The 19,584-nt window shown below is 27.6% G+C and overlaps 1 protein-coding gene across 1 annotated transcript; it reads left to right on the top strand.

Annotated features, from left to right (window-relative positions):
- The first annotated feature begins 17,829 nt into the window (after positions 1 to 17,829).
- Positions 17,830 to 19,173, top strand: LOC135922172 (uncharacterized). The gene is made up of 8 exons (XM_065456599.1): positions 17,830 to 18,013; positions 18,056 to 18,236; positions 18,279 to 18,335; positions 18,382 to 18,438; positions 18,526 to 18,589; positions 18,632 to 18,688; positions 18,740 to 18,820; positions 18,862 to 19,173. Exons 1-5 carry the CDS (start codon positions 17,948 to 17,950, stop codon positions 18,579 to 18,581), a joined length of 417 nt encoding a protein of 138 aa, XP_065312671.1. The 5' UTR covers positions 17,830 to 17,947; the 3' UTR covers positions 18,582 to 18,589; positions 18,632 to 18,688; positions 18,740 to 18,820; positions 18,862 to 19,173.
- Positions 19,174 to 19,584: the final 411 nt, after the last annotated feature.

Raw genomic sequence — 19,584 nt, 5'->3', positions numbered from 1 at the left:
ATAAAATTATATTGTTGGATAATGGTCTTATTTGGTTTTAGCAAATTCTAGAAGCTATGCTTAGTCAGAACCTATTATTTATTGTTAAAAGGTCCAATATTCTTATAACACAAAATAATATAAGTGTATTCCTAGAATTTTGCTCATAGATGATAGCAAAGGTTTGGACATAACAGATCTTGATTCGGGGAAGTTTTTTAAAATTTTACTTTAGACTCTTTGACAACACTTAATTAAAACTCCCGGGTTTTTTTTATCAAATTTTTTTTAAAACATATTAAAACATTTATGGCGCGAGAATCCTTATATTCCGGCATAGATAGAATGATCAACCTACCTTGCAAAAAGTTCACCTTCCAAATATTTTTTTGATAAACCCCGGGAATTTTTATTCCCTGCTGAATTACGATTCTGGCATAGTGTGGTGTTCTTAGTTACTAAAAAAATGATTTCGATTATAAAATATTTGCTAAAAAAAAAGTCTAGATTTCCTAAAATCCAGGAAACCTTATAATTTATTGATAGATAATTTCTAACTTCAGCCACCATATAACATATCTACTAAATATGTATAAATTTATTTTGATAAACCCCGGCTAAATATTCTTATTCCCTGCCGAATTCCGATTCTCGCATAATGAGCTCTTTTAAATCGAGTTACTTTAAATGATTTAGATTATAAAAGATTTGCTAAAAAAAATTATCTAGATTTGCTAAAAATCCAGGAATCCTTAGAATTTAATGATATAAAATTTCTAACTTCAAGCCACCAATTAACATATATTTTTTTTATAATATTTAAATCAGTTTTTCACCGTGCTCGCTTCAAAATTTCCTAACCGCTTTACATCGCTGGTCATTAACATCGAGTAAAAAAAATGAATATATATATATTTATGAGGGTAAGAGAGATAGGGCGGGGCAAATGTGATCCCTGAGGGGTACATTCGCGAAATTCGATTTTTTTTTAAATAAAGGGTATAAAGGACGCGGCTTAGTTCTGATTAGAGCATTCTATTACGATAAACTGCTAGGACACTCCCACCCCCTCTCTCTTTCTGGGTATTTGATAAAAAGGTGATGCTAAATTCGGTTAAATTCTTAATATTTTTTTTTTAGTCTAAAAAAAATCGCCTTCTAATTCAGATGGCTATTTAGAAAATTTTAAGGAGAAGAAGGCGATGGCATATAGTAATACCTAGACTTACGATTCGTTCATTAAAAGTGTATATCAATAAAAAACAGCTGAGGACGCCATTTTGATAACCCTTATCATTATTTAAAAAAAATTTAACGAGAGGGCCAATTTATTCCCTATGTTTGTTGCAAACTTTAATTAAAGAATGGCCTGGTCATCGAGATAATAATGAAGCAAGGTTATCAATTTAATAAATAGTTTTTTTTAAATATGACAATAATTAACATATGGGCTACCAAAATGGCGGGTCCAGCTGATTCGCATTCAACGACGCTTTCAAGTGCATTATTACGAATGCGTCGTCAGTCTAGGTATTATTATACGTCATTGGAAGAAGGGCGAGCTAAGATGCGACCTAACGATTTAATGGTTAAGAATATTGTCAAATTTGAGTAAAACAAGACTTGTTTATTATATCGAATCGTCGGTTGAGTATTATAGTGTTCTATATCCGCTTCCTAGCAAAAATGCTTTTTTTTCCTTCTTCTGATACATGAATTCTTCGGTGCCATATTCTTATATATCCACAATAAAAATGTTTATAAAATAAATAATTTAGAAGAGAAGAGAAGAGAAGAGAAGAGAAGAGAAGAGAAGAAGAAGAAGAAGAAGAAGAGAAGAGAAGAGAAGAGAAGAGAAGAGAAGAAGAAGAGAAGAAGAAGAGAAGAGAAGAGAAGAGAAGAGAAGAGAAGAGAAGAAGAAGAGAAGAGAAGAGAAGAAGAGAAGAAGAAGAGAAGAGAAGAAGAAGAGAAGAGAAGAGAAGAGAAGAAGAAGAGAAGAGAAGAGAAGAGAAGAGAAGAAGAAGAGAAGAGAAGAAGAAGAAGAAGAAGAAGAAGAAGAGAAGAGAAGAAGAAGAGAAGAAGAAGAAGAAGAGAAGAGAAGAGAAGAGAAGAGAAGAGAAGAGAAGAGAAGAGAAGAGAAGAGAAGAGAAGAGAAGAGAAGAAGAAGAGAAGAGAAGAGAAGAGAAGAGAAGAAGAAGAAGAAGAGAAGAAGAGAAGAGAAGAAGAAGAAGAAGAGAAGGATATAGAACACTATAATTCTAAGTCGACGATATATAATATATTGTTCAAAATGTTGTGCCATCTATTTTTTTAGAATTTTTATTTCAATAAATTTTTTTTTAAAAAATTTTAACAAGAGTTTTGAAACCAAAAAAAAAGTCAAATTTAAGGACCGGAAATAGACCTCATTTTATAAAATTAGGAATCACCTTTAAAAAGATATAAATATTTAGAAATAGGAAATTAGGAATTTTAAACTCCAAAAAACCAATATCATTTTTGAATCACGTGATTTAAAGACAAAAAGTGAGCCCGGAAAAGGTAACCGACCTGTAAATATATTGGGCAACGATATGATATACCGACCAAAATTGACCATTCATTTGCTAAAAAAATTGTGCACACAAAGTAATTAGCCTAGACGCCATCTTGTGATCTGCACTTTAAATGGCTAAATGACATTTATCATATTGTTTAAAATATTCCCAAAAATATGTATATATATATATATATACTTACTAAAAAGAAAATGATATACATAACAGACAGTAAAATGGCGTCTACAGCTGATTACTTTGTGTGCATACCCTTGAGCGAACTAAAATAAATGAATCTCTAGTTCTATAGAATGTAAATGTCATTCGAAGGGGACGACGGCATTTGTTATAAAAATTAAATGTTTCAAAAAAAAAAATAGTTACCCTAGCGAAAGCTTGATTGCCACATTGTACTTCAAAGACATCAAAAATGACATCTCCGCAAGGGTCCACGACAATATAGTAACGTATTTCCAGATTCATTTGTACAACATACGAGATTTGATCATGCTTGACCACGATGAAATCAAAGTTATGGTTAAAGGAGGTAAAATACAGTCCGGATTATTAAGGTGTTAGGCCCGTACAGATAGTACGCGTCGAGTGAAGGTTAACTGATATCAAAACCGGTTCGAAGACCTTTTTAGGCTCGTTCATGAAGGTTGATCTTTCCTAAGCACCTTTTTTTAAATTTTAAAGAAATTTCCCTTTAATTTTTTTTTGGATTTTAAATATCTCTTCGTCTAAATAGAAAATAATTTTTATGGCCATTCCTGATTTGAGGCCCAAATCTTCAAATATTGCGTGCTGATTGCTGATTGGATGCTTAGACAATGGTTGTAAGAATATTCTAAAATTTCTCTTAAGGGGTTACATAATTTATATCTTGTATTATCATAGTGCGCGTAAATTGAGCGTTCGCGCTTTTGTCATAAAAGCGTACCGCACATCCCCATGTTTAAATTAAATTTGGTATTTTTTTAAATTTTAAATGGATTGTGATTGGTTAGGAATTTTTGTAAAAAAAAAAATGTCGGCCTTAGCACAATGTCAATTTGACTAATTTGCCCCATCCCATTTGCCAATCATTATTAAGATATGCAACTCGGCTTTTAAAACATTCGTGAGTTCAATTATTATATTGTTAAAACGACCGGCAAAACAGCTGTTCTCGAAGGGTGAAAACAGATTTAATTACGTATTTCGGAAGGGCTTTTTTTAAAAATAATATTTATTTTATTTTATTTTATTGTTATTCTCTTCTCGCTGAGGTTCTTAGAAGACTTGGAGTTTTCTTCTAGAGTAGTCACAACCCTAATGGTTAATTTTTTTAACCAAATACGTATAACTACGTTATGCATACGCGACTACAATTTTTTTAAATATCGGATCACGTACAAATTAATGATCTGAGGTTCTTAGAACCCTGAGTTTTCTTCTAAAGTAGTCAACTCTTCCTACAAGAATTAAAATTAATACTTTCCCAAATATGTATAACTACATTCTGCATAAGAGGCTATAATTTTGTTTATATATCGGATCACATATAAGATGAGCCGAGGTTCTTAGAAGTCTTGGAGTTTTCTTCTAGAGTAGTCACAACTCTTCTAATGGTTAATTTAAATTTGTATAATAACTACGTTATGCATAAGAGGCTATAACTTTGTTTCAAATTCTTATTGACGTTTTTGACAATGAATAAAAATCTTTTGATTGATAACTTCTAAAAAATATTTAAAACTTTGAGAAAATTTTTAAAAATTTTAAATTAAAATAAGTATAAATTTTCTTTTTTAAAATTTTCTAATAAACATAATTCGGACGAATTTTTTAATATTATATTGAAGAAGAAGCTTATTCCTTGTTTATCGATAAAGCTTTGAAAGTTTTGCTGATCGAATTTTTTTTAAAAAAATATTTTGGTCACAACTTGAAATTTTGTTTGGTTCATTAAGAAATATAAGTTTACAAAATACTCAAAAACTTACATTAAACGAATCCAAAATAATTTGATATAAATTTCTAAACCGGAACTAACGGATCTAATTAACCGGAAATAAAACTTGACAGTTTTTAACATTTTTAAACTAAAAAAAGCGGAAATGAACCCATTATACATAAAAAAAAAAAGTTTTGAACAACCATTACGCGTTCGTTTGTGCTCATTTAAAAACGCTGAGGAAAAGAGGAGGGGGAGACTGGCCATATTTCTAATTCCTCATGTTCCTTTAATTAAAAAAATATCGTATAAATATAGGATCGTGTTTGGGGGCGAAAAGCGGAATGAGAAATATATACGTTGGCATTATCGCCAGCATTGTCCTGATCCTCGTCGCGATTGGCATCGGCTACGCTTATTACAAACTCATATGTAAGATATTTATTTTACGCGGGCTGTGGTTCAGAAGCAGAGTTGTTAAAGGATCTAGATACTTGTATCTAGATCCTGTATCTAGATATAAAAATGTGGTATCTGTGTCTGTATCTAGATAGATTTTTGATTAAAATATCGGTATCTAGATATTATTTTAGACGATTTATCTGTATCTAGATCCATTTAAAAAGTATCTTTTAACAACTCTGTTCAAAAGAAATTTATAGAATTGTTTTGGACATTATTTATTATTTTTATTTTCTCTAAAGTTAGTAAATTTAATTTTTTTTTGGGGGGGGTAGGGGGGGGGGGTAATATTTTTAACCCTCCATTCATAGTTAACGCAAATTAGCGGGCGATTTATGCAAAATTCGCCGTGTTTTTGTGTACTTGGCAGCGAATATACATTAATTATACGTTGTTGGTTATACGCTTAAAAAATCAATGGTAATCTTTTATTTAATAACGAAAAACGGTAAAGACTTTGACGCTAGTCTATACGTTCCCTGGACTTACCCAGTTCATATACGCAACGTCTTCGTTCCCAACGACGCTTTACTCCTATCCACCTTGAAAGAGGTCGGTATCCTAACGGCGGACATTCCTACTAAACTCAGCTGGAATGAACGGAAGCAGTTTAAACTGCAATACCTAATCTATTATTACCAGGATTATTACGATTTCGATTATCGCTACAAATACGATATGGAGTATGAATATCGTGAAGGAAACGAACGGTATTTTTGCTTCGATTACAGGGCAAATTTCGGACCTGAAGACAGTTTCGAGCACATTGAGGTGAGTACTAGCACCTTCTCGGAAGGATAAAAGAAAGGATTATTAGAACTTTAAATGCATCAAGTACCATTCAAGAGGAATAAGATATTTATTTATTAAAAGACTATTTTAATTCTTGAATTTATGTATAAATTTAACATTTTATACCATTATATATTAAACTAGCTAATAGCTTATCAAGATTGATGGGGAATCCTAATTATAAGCTTTTATATTTTTTTTAAAATGCGGAAAATTATCAATTTTCTGTTATGGGTGTTTTTTTTATTTTATCCTTTATTAATTAAATAATAATAAAAAAGAGAGAATAATAATAATTTTCATAAAATTTGGGAAATCCGTTGGAATTTTTTGAGTTTTGGTAATATTGCATAATTCCGGTATATTGATATGTTTATGGGCGATTTAAGAAAGAAAGAAAGAAAGAAAGAAAGAAAGAAAGAAAGAAAGAAAGGGAAGGAAGAAATAACTAATGTAGTGTAGTGGAAGTTAGAACTCCTAAGGAAAGAAAAATAATATTATCCTTGGGAATGGAATCCCTTACTTATGATTAGGTTAGTCGGGCAGTCTTATTGAATTTCAAAGCTAATTAATATTTCTACTGATACTACTTGAAAATAAATTGCAATATGCTTATTTCTTTGTATTTTAAGAGCTTAGCTGTCTAACTAAAATATCCAAATCTACAAATAATATAGTAAGTCATTTATGATACGATGCAAATTACACATGTACAATAGATATATAGAACACAATTGAATTATAAATCTTGTTGTAGAAATAGATAGCTATAGAGGAGAGATATCAGAGTCTTAATTAAACCAGGGTTGTTGAACCCAAATTCGGTTTAAGGAATTTTAAAATTCGGATATTTTTCAAAATATAAAGAATCGATCCATTAAACTTACACATGAAAAATCTAATTATTTAAATAACGATCTTAAAATGGTAACTTTATCTGTAGATCTCTTCTCTACACTCAACTATGGTGCAGAATGTTTAAGTGGATTGGCATTGATATATATTTAAAATATAATAGTAACATATTTTTTAAATAGAACAAATTGGTGATAAATATGCTGAAAATTTATTAAGTTATTTTATTCCAATAATTTCTAAAGCAACTATTCTTTAATTATTTAAGATTGTTTGCCATGTTCACATATGACATAAGGGGTGATTGGGGATAATGTTACACCATGATATTTGAAATTTAAATATTGAATGTATTTTGATAAGATGCTTCAATAGTTTTAAAAATGCAAATATGCACATTCTAATGTTTTAAAAAACTTTTGCATTTATATTTAATAAATTATTTTATAAGTATCTCAAACTAAAGGTGCTCCCGAAGTTAAAAAATTTTTCAAAAACAAAGAAATGATTCTCTCATTTATACATATTTCAACAAATTAATTCTTTTTTGAATAAAATTGTGACTGTACACATCTTAAATATCACTTTTAAATCATAAAGTGACCTTTTTTATCATTTGAAAAATAATTGACATTATTTATGTTAATTTATTATCATGAAATTAAATTTTAATTAAATGCAAAGACCTGGTACAGATTTTTTGGGGGTCAGCATGAGCCAATTTTAAGCAGGGATTAATTTCATAATTCTGATAAGGGTAGAGGAAAATAAATGTTTTATTTTTAAATATAAAAGAAATTTTATTATTCTAAAGGCTCATCTAAAAATATTAAAGCCTTTGTTTTTAATCTCAAAAATTATGTGTCAGGAGATTGATGTCTTATTTAGTTAAGCCTAATTTAACTATGCCAGATATATTCATTATGGATGGATATATTGATTGCAATAAAATAAGTAATTATATAAAATAATTCTTTTGAAGCAATAAGATTCTGATTATTAAAGAAAGGACCACAGTTGTCCAATTATGAGTCAAGACCAATTTTATTGTTTTGGGAAACTTTAAGATGCTTTATAATAAACTATTAAAAGCAAAGCAGAGAACCCCTTGTATTTGAACAAATTTTTATAATGTTCTAACTATATCCAAACTATTATGCAAAATTACTAAAAGGAGCAAACCAAACCTTTATAATTTTTTTGAATCAGTTTGTTTTATATATATTAATTTTTCCCTGGGAAGTTTTTATTAATTTTATAATGATAGTTGTTTTTGAATTTTCTCGATAATCTAATATTTTTATTCATAAATATAAATGATAACTAGAATAAGCCTTTATAATTTTTTATAAACCTTGCATTTAGCAAAATAATGTTTCAGATTTTATCCTAAAATACAATTTTTGTTAATTCTGATCCTTAATAAGCTTAATAGTTTTATGTTTTCCTTTTTTTTGGCTTAGTCAAATCAACATTTAGAAACAGATTTAGACAAAAAAAAGTGGGAAAATCTTACATTTTGTTTGTTAGTGTTAAGAATGTAAGATCAAATAAATTTAAGCAAATAAAATTTAATATTATAATAATTTTTAAGCTCATGAATGGAAACTAACTAATTTTCACATATAAAACAGTTAAGTTTAAATAATATTTAAAAAAGTATTATTAAATAAATGTTAGAAATTTTTCTTGTAAGAAGCAATTATTATTTCCCAATCAGTCATGGGTATTGGTTAGAATTTGGATGATTCAAAATTATGGAACATTTCAGTTTTATAACTTATTTTAGTTTTATTATCATTGTAATGAAAAAAAAACTATATATAAATGAGTTCCAAATCTTAATAATATTCATTATTATATGCTATTTATTACACATAGATACTCTATTGAAGCCTGCTTTAAGGTAAAATTATTAATACAAAAAAAACTGTCCTCATTACTTTCTTATCTTAGTGTTAAATACAGTTGATATGAAATATATTTTTTTATCTTATTACAATTTAATGTTATTAAATAATCATAAATCTACACAATATAATTTTTTAATATTTTATTTGTACTATACATAAATATTCATTCAAGTAACATCCTGGCAATTCCAAATAAATTTAATCAAACTAAAAAATGAATATAGTCTAAGAGTAATATAAATAAAATATACTTTAACAAATCCTATATCTTTAGCGTATTGCTTGAAGCATTTTCGGCACATAAATATTTTATATTTACGAATCAACCCATGTGTATTTCCACAAGTTCTGCAGTAACGAGATCCTGGTCCATATTTTCGAGGATGGCTATACCAAATTTTGTTTATACCCATGATTGTAGTATTTATATATTCATGCGAGCTAAGGGAAATAGTGAGTGTATTAAATTAATCGCGCGAGGAAAATGGACAGAAAAAAAAGATCGATTATTTATAATCTAAATAATTAATATTTATGATATAGATTTAATGGTTATACCAGGAAAAATATAAAATAAATTAGTTAAACTGCTAGATATGAATATGATAAATAACCTTAAAGGCTTTATTGTATTTTTTTTAACAAATAATATTAAATTAACATTTTATAATTAATCCATATTTATCTTAATACTTTATTTAGCTTTATATATTATTTAAATGTATTTTAATACTCATATTTCGGTAATACATGTACATGCTATTTTTCTTCCAAAAATATTAATTGAGTTTTTATTATTTAGTATATATAAGTTTTAAAATATTCATTATAATATATAGGGAGAAAAAATATGACTAGAAAAACTCTAAAAATGTGAAAAGATGACTAAAAAGTATTATATTTACTGTTTTAATTCTGTATTTTTATATTATATAAATATAATTCTATGTAATATCAAATATAAATCAAATAATCTTTTAACATGGTAGATTGTTTATTTTTACAGTATCTATTATTCAATATTAATTGACAATCATATAATGTATAAATGTTGAAAATAATTCATGTAATTTATAAAGTAGAATACTCGTTGTATAAATAATCTTGCAGCTGTGATGAGTGGTATCATAATTATTTTAATTATCAAAATATATTTTTGTGTATAAATATTGGTATTGTTGTATGAAAATATATATTTAGTTGAGTCCTTCTTAATTGGGTGCATAGGCGTAGCCAGGATTTTCATAAGGGAGGGGGGGGAATCAAAAAAGTACTGGGGGTTCTCCATAATATTTAAGGACTCCAAGATAAGTGAAAACTTTACTTGTGGTAGAACAAAAAAGAGCAAGGCTATCTATCACCAATATGTTAGGACTTGAATCTAGGAGGTCAATTCTTGACTTGAAAGATGGACATTCATATGCAATTCTAACAGATGCATCTAATAAGAAAAATATTAAAACATTATCCTTGATCCTTCACTATTTCAACAAAAATAAGGGTGTTGCAATAAAACCAAATTTTTTTTCCTCAGATAGTGAAAAATCCAAAGACATAGCTAACCATGTAATGATAAATTAATTCAAGATTATCAATGAGTTGCATGTTTTGCCCTGATAATGCCTCAGTGAATTTTGTCAAAACCCATAGTGTATTTACAGCATTGAGGCAGCACAATGTTAACTTAATATGCTAATTGGCTATATATGCTATATACTATATAATTCTTGCAAAAAGGCAGTGAATGAAGTAGTTGTAATGAAATGTTTTAGCGAATTTAATTCATCAACTAGATATTCATTATTTTGAAATTATGCTAAGGTTAAAATATATATTTTAGAACACTTCCAGGCGTCAGGTACATTATTATTAATATTGGTTTCAAATTATTAACGCTATCTTGCCGGTAACGGAACTAATAGATCCCTTCTTTCTTCTCCTCTCTTCTTTACTATGCTAGCTGACATAGTAGTACAGTCCACTATAATAAAAGGATATACATCATTATAGGATCTATATACTAGCAGGTTACCATGTCTCCCTTCATTATTGGGAGACTCCTGCAATTTTTTATTTTACACGCAGACATCTTTCTCCCGCAAAACTACCGCAATTGGAAATCTCCCGCAAAAATCTACCGCAATTTTTTATTTTTTCCCGCAATTTTTATTAAAATAGTATTTTAACGTTTTTATTATATAAATAATAATTTTGAGAGACAGCAATTGATTATTTTTATATTTTTAATTTTAAATATTTATTCAAAAAACATGTCTAGTTTGTAAATTCTTTTTATCCTTATTTTTATCCAATAATAAATCAAAATCATTTCGTTCATATAAGTCAGTACAGGGGAGTATATCGTATATCAACATCGATTGCAATAAAAAAATATCCTCCAAAATAATAAATAATACACTAGAGAACTGCAAAGTAATTTTTTCGCAAACCAACCCCGACCCGAGCCCGAGCACACATTTTTTAGTCCAACTTGACCCGAGCCCGACCTGAATAAAATTTTGCAATTTGAGTTTTAATATTATAATAACCAAAAAAAAAATTATGTGTATTTATTCAGTTCAGCCACCTTAAATAAAAGTTTATTTGTCGGCCATAAACTATTCAAAATATATATTAAGTTGCATTTTATTAAATTTGTAAAAAATATTATAAAACGATTAATATACAAGCGAATTTAAAAATTATAACGATTATATAATACAATAAGCATCATTTATGCGAAAATAGATATGATATAAAAGTTAATAAATATATAAAAAATATGAACATATTATATTATATTGACCTCATCAATATCATTATCAAAATTATCACAAAGTGAATAATTATGATATATAAATAAAGAGGCGTCCAGTTTATCAGGCTTTAAACGAGTCCTTCTCTCCTCAAAGGCCCTACCAACAGCTGAAAACGCCCTTTCACTGCTAGCCGACGAAGCAGGGATAGCCATGAATTTAAGAGGTAAAATACTTAAATTTGGAAACTCATAATGGTTTGTTTTCCACCATTTTAAAATATTATCGTCATCAATACATAATTTCGGATCTAGGTATTTTTTTAGCTCGTCAACTTCGGCGCTAGCATCAGAATACACATTGTCAGCCTCCCATAGAAAGAAGTCCAAAAACTTATCTACCACCTCTGTAGTTTCTTAAGAAAAAAATATTCATTAATAATATTAAGATATATATTAACTTTATTATTTTTTAATAAATAATTTTATTATTAATTTAATAAACCTTTATTTACTACTCTATCGGTTGAGCACGAGTTAGATGGTGAGTTGTTTAAAGACTTTTAATCAATCACATTTATGTTGATTTTCTCTGCATTAATCAACGTGTTGATATGTTGACACAAATCTTTATAATGTTCCCGGGATAACATTTTCATATCACGAAATTTTGGGCACAAAAACGTCGAAATTTGGTGGAATAAATCTATTTTAAATTTATCCACCAATATTTCCAGGCATCTTAATGAAAGCTGGTTTAGCTAATAGTTTAAGCTAGGATTAGCTAAAAAACTCAATATTTTATGATAACATAAAATAACTTTGTGAATAGTAGGTTTTAAATCACTCTCAAGTTCATCACTCGCAATTTTAAAAGGCGTCAGAAACTTGATCAGATCCCTCATCATTTCAAAATCAATATTTTCAAGTCTAATCTACTCTCCTCTGGATTTGAGGATTTCTAATATGTCATTAAATTGATTAAAGATCGATTCAATCATATTCAACCTACTATTCCACCTAGTCTCAACACGCATGTGGAGAGTTTTATCGAGGCGATTAACTAATCTAAAATGTAATTTTAATATAAAGTTAATTTAACATACCCACTCTGTTTCATATACGTTACTAAACTTTTACAGTCATTAAAACATTGATTTATCCCCGAACAAGATTCAATATTTTTGTTATCAAAAGTATTTCTCAATACTGTATTTAACAGATGAGAAGCACAATTTAATAAACGCTTATGATTTTCAAAAGCTTTAATCATATTAGCTCCTTGGTCGGTAATAATTGAAATTTCCGATAAATAGGCCCTGCTGTATCCTGATACAAAGAATACATGGATTTTTATAAATATTTTTAATGAAATTAATACCTAACAAGGTGAAATTTCTAATAATTTCCCTTTTGATATTTTCCCCTGTCTTTTTTTCCTCTTCAAATTTGCATGTTTTATTTAGTTTCCAGGAATCATTTATAAAATGAATTGTTAGAGTTACATATGATATTTTTTTATAATCATCAGTCCAAAGGTCTGTGGTGGCTATAAAAAATTGTTAATAATTTAACCATATTTTCATAAATTTGTTACCAGCACATCGACCCTTTTTCATATATAAGTTTAATATAGGAAATAATTTATTGCGGATACCATCAGCAGTATCTACTAAATTTCTAGAAATTGTCGTAGGATTTGGAATGATGCTTTTAACATCAATATTTCCATATATTGAACCAATTTTGGCAAAATATTGGCAACAATCAACAAAGCCTTCCCCATGAATTGTATCAAATGATCTCAAATCACGTCCACAAAACATAGTAAGCACCTTTGTGCACTCTTTTTTCAATTTTGTACAACTTTTGAGTTTTTTCGGAACAGTACCAAAAAGACTATCAATTGTTAATTGTGTCTTTTTACTCTCTGCTGTTGTACTTGTATTCAGAGTTGTACATTTGCTCAAAATAAAAGATCTTCAAAGGTGTAAAATTTGAAGATCCTTTATTTTAAAAATTTTGTGTAACGATCTTCAAAGATCTTCATGATATTTATTTTTTTACCCCTTTATTAAAAGCCCAGATGTTTTTCAATTTTATTAATATAATATTTCTTTTATGTTTTATACCTCTCCTCCTGCCTTGATGAAAATTGAAAAACATCTGGGCTTTTAATAAAGGGGTAAAAAAATAAATATCATGAAGATTTTGAAGATCGTTGATCGCAGCGATCTTCAAAGATCTAGATCTTGAAGATCGTTACACAAAATTTTTAAAAAATAAAAGATCTTCAAATTTTACGATCTTCAAAGATCTTGCTCAAATTTTTGAGCTAGATCTCGCTCAAAAATCTTCAAAGAAGATCTTTTGTACAACTCTGCTTGTATTTGTATAAACACATTTATGTCTTTTAAGTTGATTTGTGCCTAAAATAATTTTATAAGATCATATTTTATGTATAAATATCTAACCTGTTGTTATTGAATTATATACATAAATAAATTTGCATATAATACAAATGACATAATTAAGCTTTTCTTTATTTTCATCATATATAAATGAAAATTTCTTCCATACATCGGATTTTCCATTAAGATTCTCCCTTACTTCATATTCTTTTGTCTTAATCTTTTCACCAATTCTTTTTAATTTTGCATCCATTGAGATAATTTTTTTAATATGGCTGTGTCTAAAATCTAAAAAAATATTTAAAATGACTTTAATCAATTAGATTGAAATAAACAGAGTTCGGCAGTACGAATACTTGTATCTAAGATACATGATACAAGATCCCTTTATATCTTGTACTCAGTATATTTTGACATTTTTAATAAGATACTAATTAATATCTGTATCTAAGATCCTTAATTCTGAAAAGAATCTTGTATCTTTTTCATTTTCTTGACAAAAGATACAGATACAGATTCTTTTTAATATTCATGTTATAAATTTTACATATCACAGTATACATCTTATTTTCTTTGAGAATCTTGTATTAATTTCCTAATTTTTTTCTGCCATATTTTAAAATATTGACAACCAAAATTAGCTGGAAAATTTACAACTCATATTAAGGTAGATAGATAAAAAAATAATAATACCAAAACGAAATAAGTAAAGATTATATTTTATATATAAATGTAACTTAGAATATCATTACCAATTTTATATAATATTTTTTAATTTCTAGGATGATTAACATTTATGTTAGTGAAATTTAAATTATAGAAATAAGTTCCCCTGAATAAAATCCCAATTTTATATGGAAATTTTTTAAAACAAATGTTAAAAAAGACAATGTATAGGCTAGATAAATAATGAATAAAACTTATCTTTAGTACATAAAATATGTCTTATCTTGTAATTCACGGGAAACACACAATTTAGTGATAAAATAGTTTGGTGGTTGTTAGGTTTATAAAATAATAATTAATAATGACGTGACATGTTAATATGATTGACATTTTAATCCTAAAATGTGATAAATATTAAATAATATGATTTTATAATTAATATTATAAATTATACTGACTATTTAAGATATTTATATTATTATTTATTTTCGGGTCGGGTTTTCGGGTCAAACAGCTTTTACAACCCGACCCGAGCCCGAACCCGATAAATTTTTTTTTGATGTCCGAACCCGACCCGAGCCCGAGACTCAGGTCTGGTCGGGCTACGGACAGCTCGTGTAGTTCTCTATAATACACTACAGTTGCGGAAATCGTATAAACCTATCATGTAGTTCAACAATCACAGAGCTATATCATCACAATGTTGGTCGAATCTTTTCTCCATATTTAATGACTCCAATATAAGTGCAAACCTTACTTGTGGTGGAACACAAATAAGCAAGACTATCACAAGTGTTTTAGTACCTGACTAGAGGTCAATTCTAGACAATTTGAAAGAGGGGCATCCATATGCAATTCTAACAGATGCATCTAATAAGGGAAATATTAAAACATTTTCCTTGAACCTTGGCTATTTCAACAAGAATAAGAACATTTCAATAAAACTGTTAAAAAAATTTTCCTCGGATAGTGAAAAATCCAACGATGTAACTAACCACATAATGTAAATAGAGCGGACTCAAGGTTAACAATGAATTGCATGTCAGCTATCTGCGCTTATAATGCCTATGTAAATTTTGGCAAAAACCAAAGTGTATTTACCGAATTTAGGCAGCACAATAAAGAATTATTGGCTGTATATGCAATATACAACATGATTATTGAGAAGGCAATAAATGTACTATCTGTGGATGTCGAAATAATTATGATGAAATGTTTTAACGAATTTAGTTCGTCTGACTTGGAATGGTATGAGTTGTTGCGATATGTACCTATCAGGTGGTTATCATTAATACCTCCACCTATAGAATTTTAAAATTTTGCAAACCCTTAAGAAAATACATTTTAAATAAAGATTTTAAAAGCTGTGCTAAAATTTTGAAAAATTTTTGGATTATGAAATGGCAGAAGCATATTTGGGATTAGTTTCACATGTAGGAAATCTATGTAATGCAGTTAATATTCATTTGTAATCAGAATATTCTTTATTAATAAAGATTCACAAAATCATGCAACAGCTCTATTTATCTATACAGTTAAAAATTTATAATAAATTTTATGGCGCTATTGCTAAAGATTTTATATTAAAATGTTCAAATAATACTCTAATTACATTTTTAAATGAAGCAGATAATTTTATTAAGTCAATTTTGGAATATTTATAATCAAAATATGATTTTAATAACTCTATTTACAAATGTATAAATATTATGACCTTGGAACAAAAACCATCAATTGATGGTTTTTGTAATTTAATAAATATATTAAAAATACCGAAAGACAGATGTCTTGTTTGAGGAGATTGTAATACTCTCTATTTTTTATGTTTAGCCAGAATACTTAAAGTTAGATGGTCTAAAGCAAAGGTGAAATGGGTTGAATTTTTTCATAATAACAATAAATCCCTATGCTTGGGAAAAATATGCTATATGACTTCTCCTTACCTCATTCTAATGCCTCATTCGAGCGCATTTTTAGATGAGGACTGCCTGGAAAAAGGAAAGAAATCGAATTGCTTTAACAACATTAGAGGCGGAGCTTATGGTTAAACAAATTTATCCATTATATTTTATAAAATCTTTTTCATACATTCGCATAAAATAAATATATTTTTTACATTGTGAATTAAAAATTGAGAGCATTACAATCTCCTCAAACAAGACATTAATGTCTATCGGTATTTTTAAAATATTTGAACATTTTAATATAGTTTTATCAATGGTGCCCAATGATATATATTATTGATGGTGCCATAAAATTTATTGTCAATTTTTAACTGTAAAGAAGAACACATCTGCAGCATAATTTTGTGAATCTTTGCTAAGATTCTTCTGATTGCAACTGCACATTAACAGCATGTAGTAGATTTCCTACATGTGAAATCAATCCTAAATATACCTCTGCATTCATAATTTAAAAATTTTTCAAAATGTTAGGACAGCTTTTTAATCTTTATTTAAGTAATATCTTTTTAAAGGTTTATATAATTTTAAGATTCTATCGATGGCGGGTATTAGGAACATATCGCAACCATTATTGTGCTGACTCAATTCTATATTATACACTCTGGTTTTTTCCAAATTCACTGAGGCATTATCAGATCAGAAAATTGATAATCCCGAATCTAATATATTTACTATATGGTAAACTATGTCTTTGGATTTTTCACTATTTAAGGGGAAAAAATTTAATAGTTTTCTTGAAACGTCCTTAATTTTGTTGAAATAGCGGAGGATCAAGGGAAATATTTTAATATTTATCTTATTAGATGCATCTGTTAGAATTGCAGATTTATGCCCATCTTTCAAATAGTCAAGAATTAACCTCCTGAATTGAGATTCTAAAACATTGATGATATCTTTGCTCATTTCTATTCTACATATAAATTTTTCATTTATCTTGGTATCGTTAAATATAATTGGGAAAGATTCTACGCACATTGGAATGATAAGTAGCTCTGTGAATGTTGTAAAGTAATTACAATTGCCGCTATTGTATTCTTATTTTTGGAGAATATCTTTGTTTTGCAATGGATGTAGATACACTCTCCTGCACTAATTATAATAATGTGATTGAACAATCATAAATAAAATAATTATCATTGAAATGAGTACAATATTACCTTATTATGTATTTAAACGTGATAATTAAACGCATATTATATATATAATGTTATACACACACAAAAGGTAGATTTGCAATTGCGGATGTTTTACGGGACATTCGCATAAAATATATTTTTTACATTGTATAACTAAGATTGTTTTTTTTTATAAAATCTTATCTTGTTTACATTCTTTTATATTTAAAAAGGATCGTTGGTTTTTTTATAAATTAATATATTTTAATAATTCAAGATGTTATTTTATTTTGAAAAATAGTTACCGACATTGTATTTATATAAAAAAATTATAAAAAATAATAGGCGGATAATTAAGTCAATTCAAAATCTCGGCCGAAGGATAGCACTTTGCGAGCCCACAAAAATTTTTTTAGCAATTTTTATATTTCTACCGCAATTTTCATATTTCAACCGCAATTTGAAAATTTTGACCTGGCAACCCTATACTAGTGAATATACATGGTGCATGCTACAACTCCTGGTGTGGTAATGAATGAATGAATTCTAAACTTATACTATGAAAATTCAAACTGTCGCAGAAAACATCGATAATTTACTTAAGCTTAGGAAATTAAAAATTAAAGTATTTATAATTTAATTTACATATAGAAAAATGTTTTTTTAGAAAACAATAAAAAATAAAGATTACATTGAATATTTGGGGTATCAATATTTGCTGCACAAATCTGGTAAAAGTGCTATATATTACTATTGCCGCAAAAGATGTGGTGGCAGAGCAAAGCTCTTCATTTATTGTGATTTTAGTATAACTAAAAATCATTCAGAAACCTGTAAACCAATTCAAAGTATTTAAATTTAATTACAATTATATATTACTATATCTTTAGATGCTTTACCTTTATCAACTAATATTATCCTAGAACAACTGAGTTCAAATTTTCAAGGTATAAATATTTTATCTCAAAATTTATAAAACAATAAACAAAATAGATGATTCTCAAAAAGCTGGTCATTCTCAGGAACAATCTTTGACCCTTCCAAATCAAGGTTATATATTAATAATCTTAAATAAATATTGTCATTTTGGGTACAACATATTAAAAAACCATTACCTAAACACAAATTTTAAAATAGGTGATACTCAAAGTCAATCGGCTTACACATCCCCTCTTTGCTCATATATTTCCTGATTTTCAAAGTAATATTTTTATAACAAATAAACTCATTATATGAATCATAGATGCTCCCAACATATCAAATGATTTCTATACATCTCCTCTTAATTCAGAAATAGAAAGTATTATATAATTCTTTTAAATAAAAACATCTATATTACATTTATTTATAGGTGATTATTATTTAGAAAATATGTAAAATTATGTGATTGCAGAATCTTTTATAGATTTTAATGAAAATAGGCATATTTTTGGTAATTTACTATGTAAATATCTATAAATTTTCTTATTTTAGTCGAGTCAACTTTTGTTAGCTAATAGGGCAAACCATTGCTCTTTTTTGAAAATTTTCTCTACCAATATAATGGTCTATATTGGTATACAACTTATTATCATTGTCTAAGAGCTGAATGTAAAGTTACATGTAAATATATTCAGGAACACAATATCCAAAATCCATGAACACATGTCTGACACAAACTTTATTAAAGAATTGCTTGATAGTCGAGATATTAAAGAAAACAAGTTATCAATTTAATAATTTGTCACAACCATCTTTAAAATAACAAAATGGTAACACATTTGATCCACATTTTTTATCACCATAATATCCAATTTTTTCTATGTTATATCCAACTTGGCATCATTTAATTCCACATCCATCTGTAATAATGACCAAGGCTATTCTTCCAAGAAAATATGTATTTAGCAGACCAAATTTAAAATATTATGGCTAAATTATTATGAATTTGATATTTAACAATAATATTCATTAAAATTTATATTTTTAACATGCTACAAATAAATCTTATGTGTTTTGATTAAAATTTTAAATTTTTTTATATCCAAAATATAAATATATAGTGTCTAATAAAGTTTCCCTTACTTATCTTGTTTGTTTTTCTTAAGTGACAATATAATTGTTTTTTTTTAGTTTCTATTCTATTCTTAAAATATCTAATAAGGTAGATATATATATTATACAGTATTGCTCGAATTTATGTTTATTTTAATATGA

This window comes from Gordionus sp. m RMFG-2023, chromosome 1, assembly GCF_954871325.1.
Source record: "Gordionus sp. m RMFG-2023 chromosome 1, tfGorSpeb1-WG-v2, whole genome shotgun sequence".
NCBI lineage: Eukaryota > Metazoa > Nematomorpha > Gordioida > Chordodea > Parachordodidae > Gordionus > Gordionus sp. m RMFG-2023.
This window is presented reverse-complemented; position numbering and strand designations above follow the sequence as displayed.

Coding starts and splice junctions, on each gene's coding strand:
- LOC135922172 (XM_065456599.1), top strand. CDS start 17,948: ATGAAAATTCAAACTGTCGCAGAAAACATCGATAATTTACTTAAGCTT. Junction 18,014..18,055: donor TTAGGAAATTAAAAATTAAA/GTATTTATAATT, acceptor ATGTTTTTTTAG/AAAACAATAAAAAATAAAGA. Junction 18,237..18,278: donor AACCTGTAAACCAATTCAAA/GTATTTAAATTT, acceptor CTATATCTTTAG/ATGCTTTACCTTTATCAACT.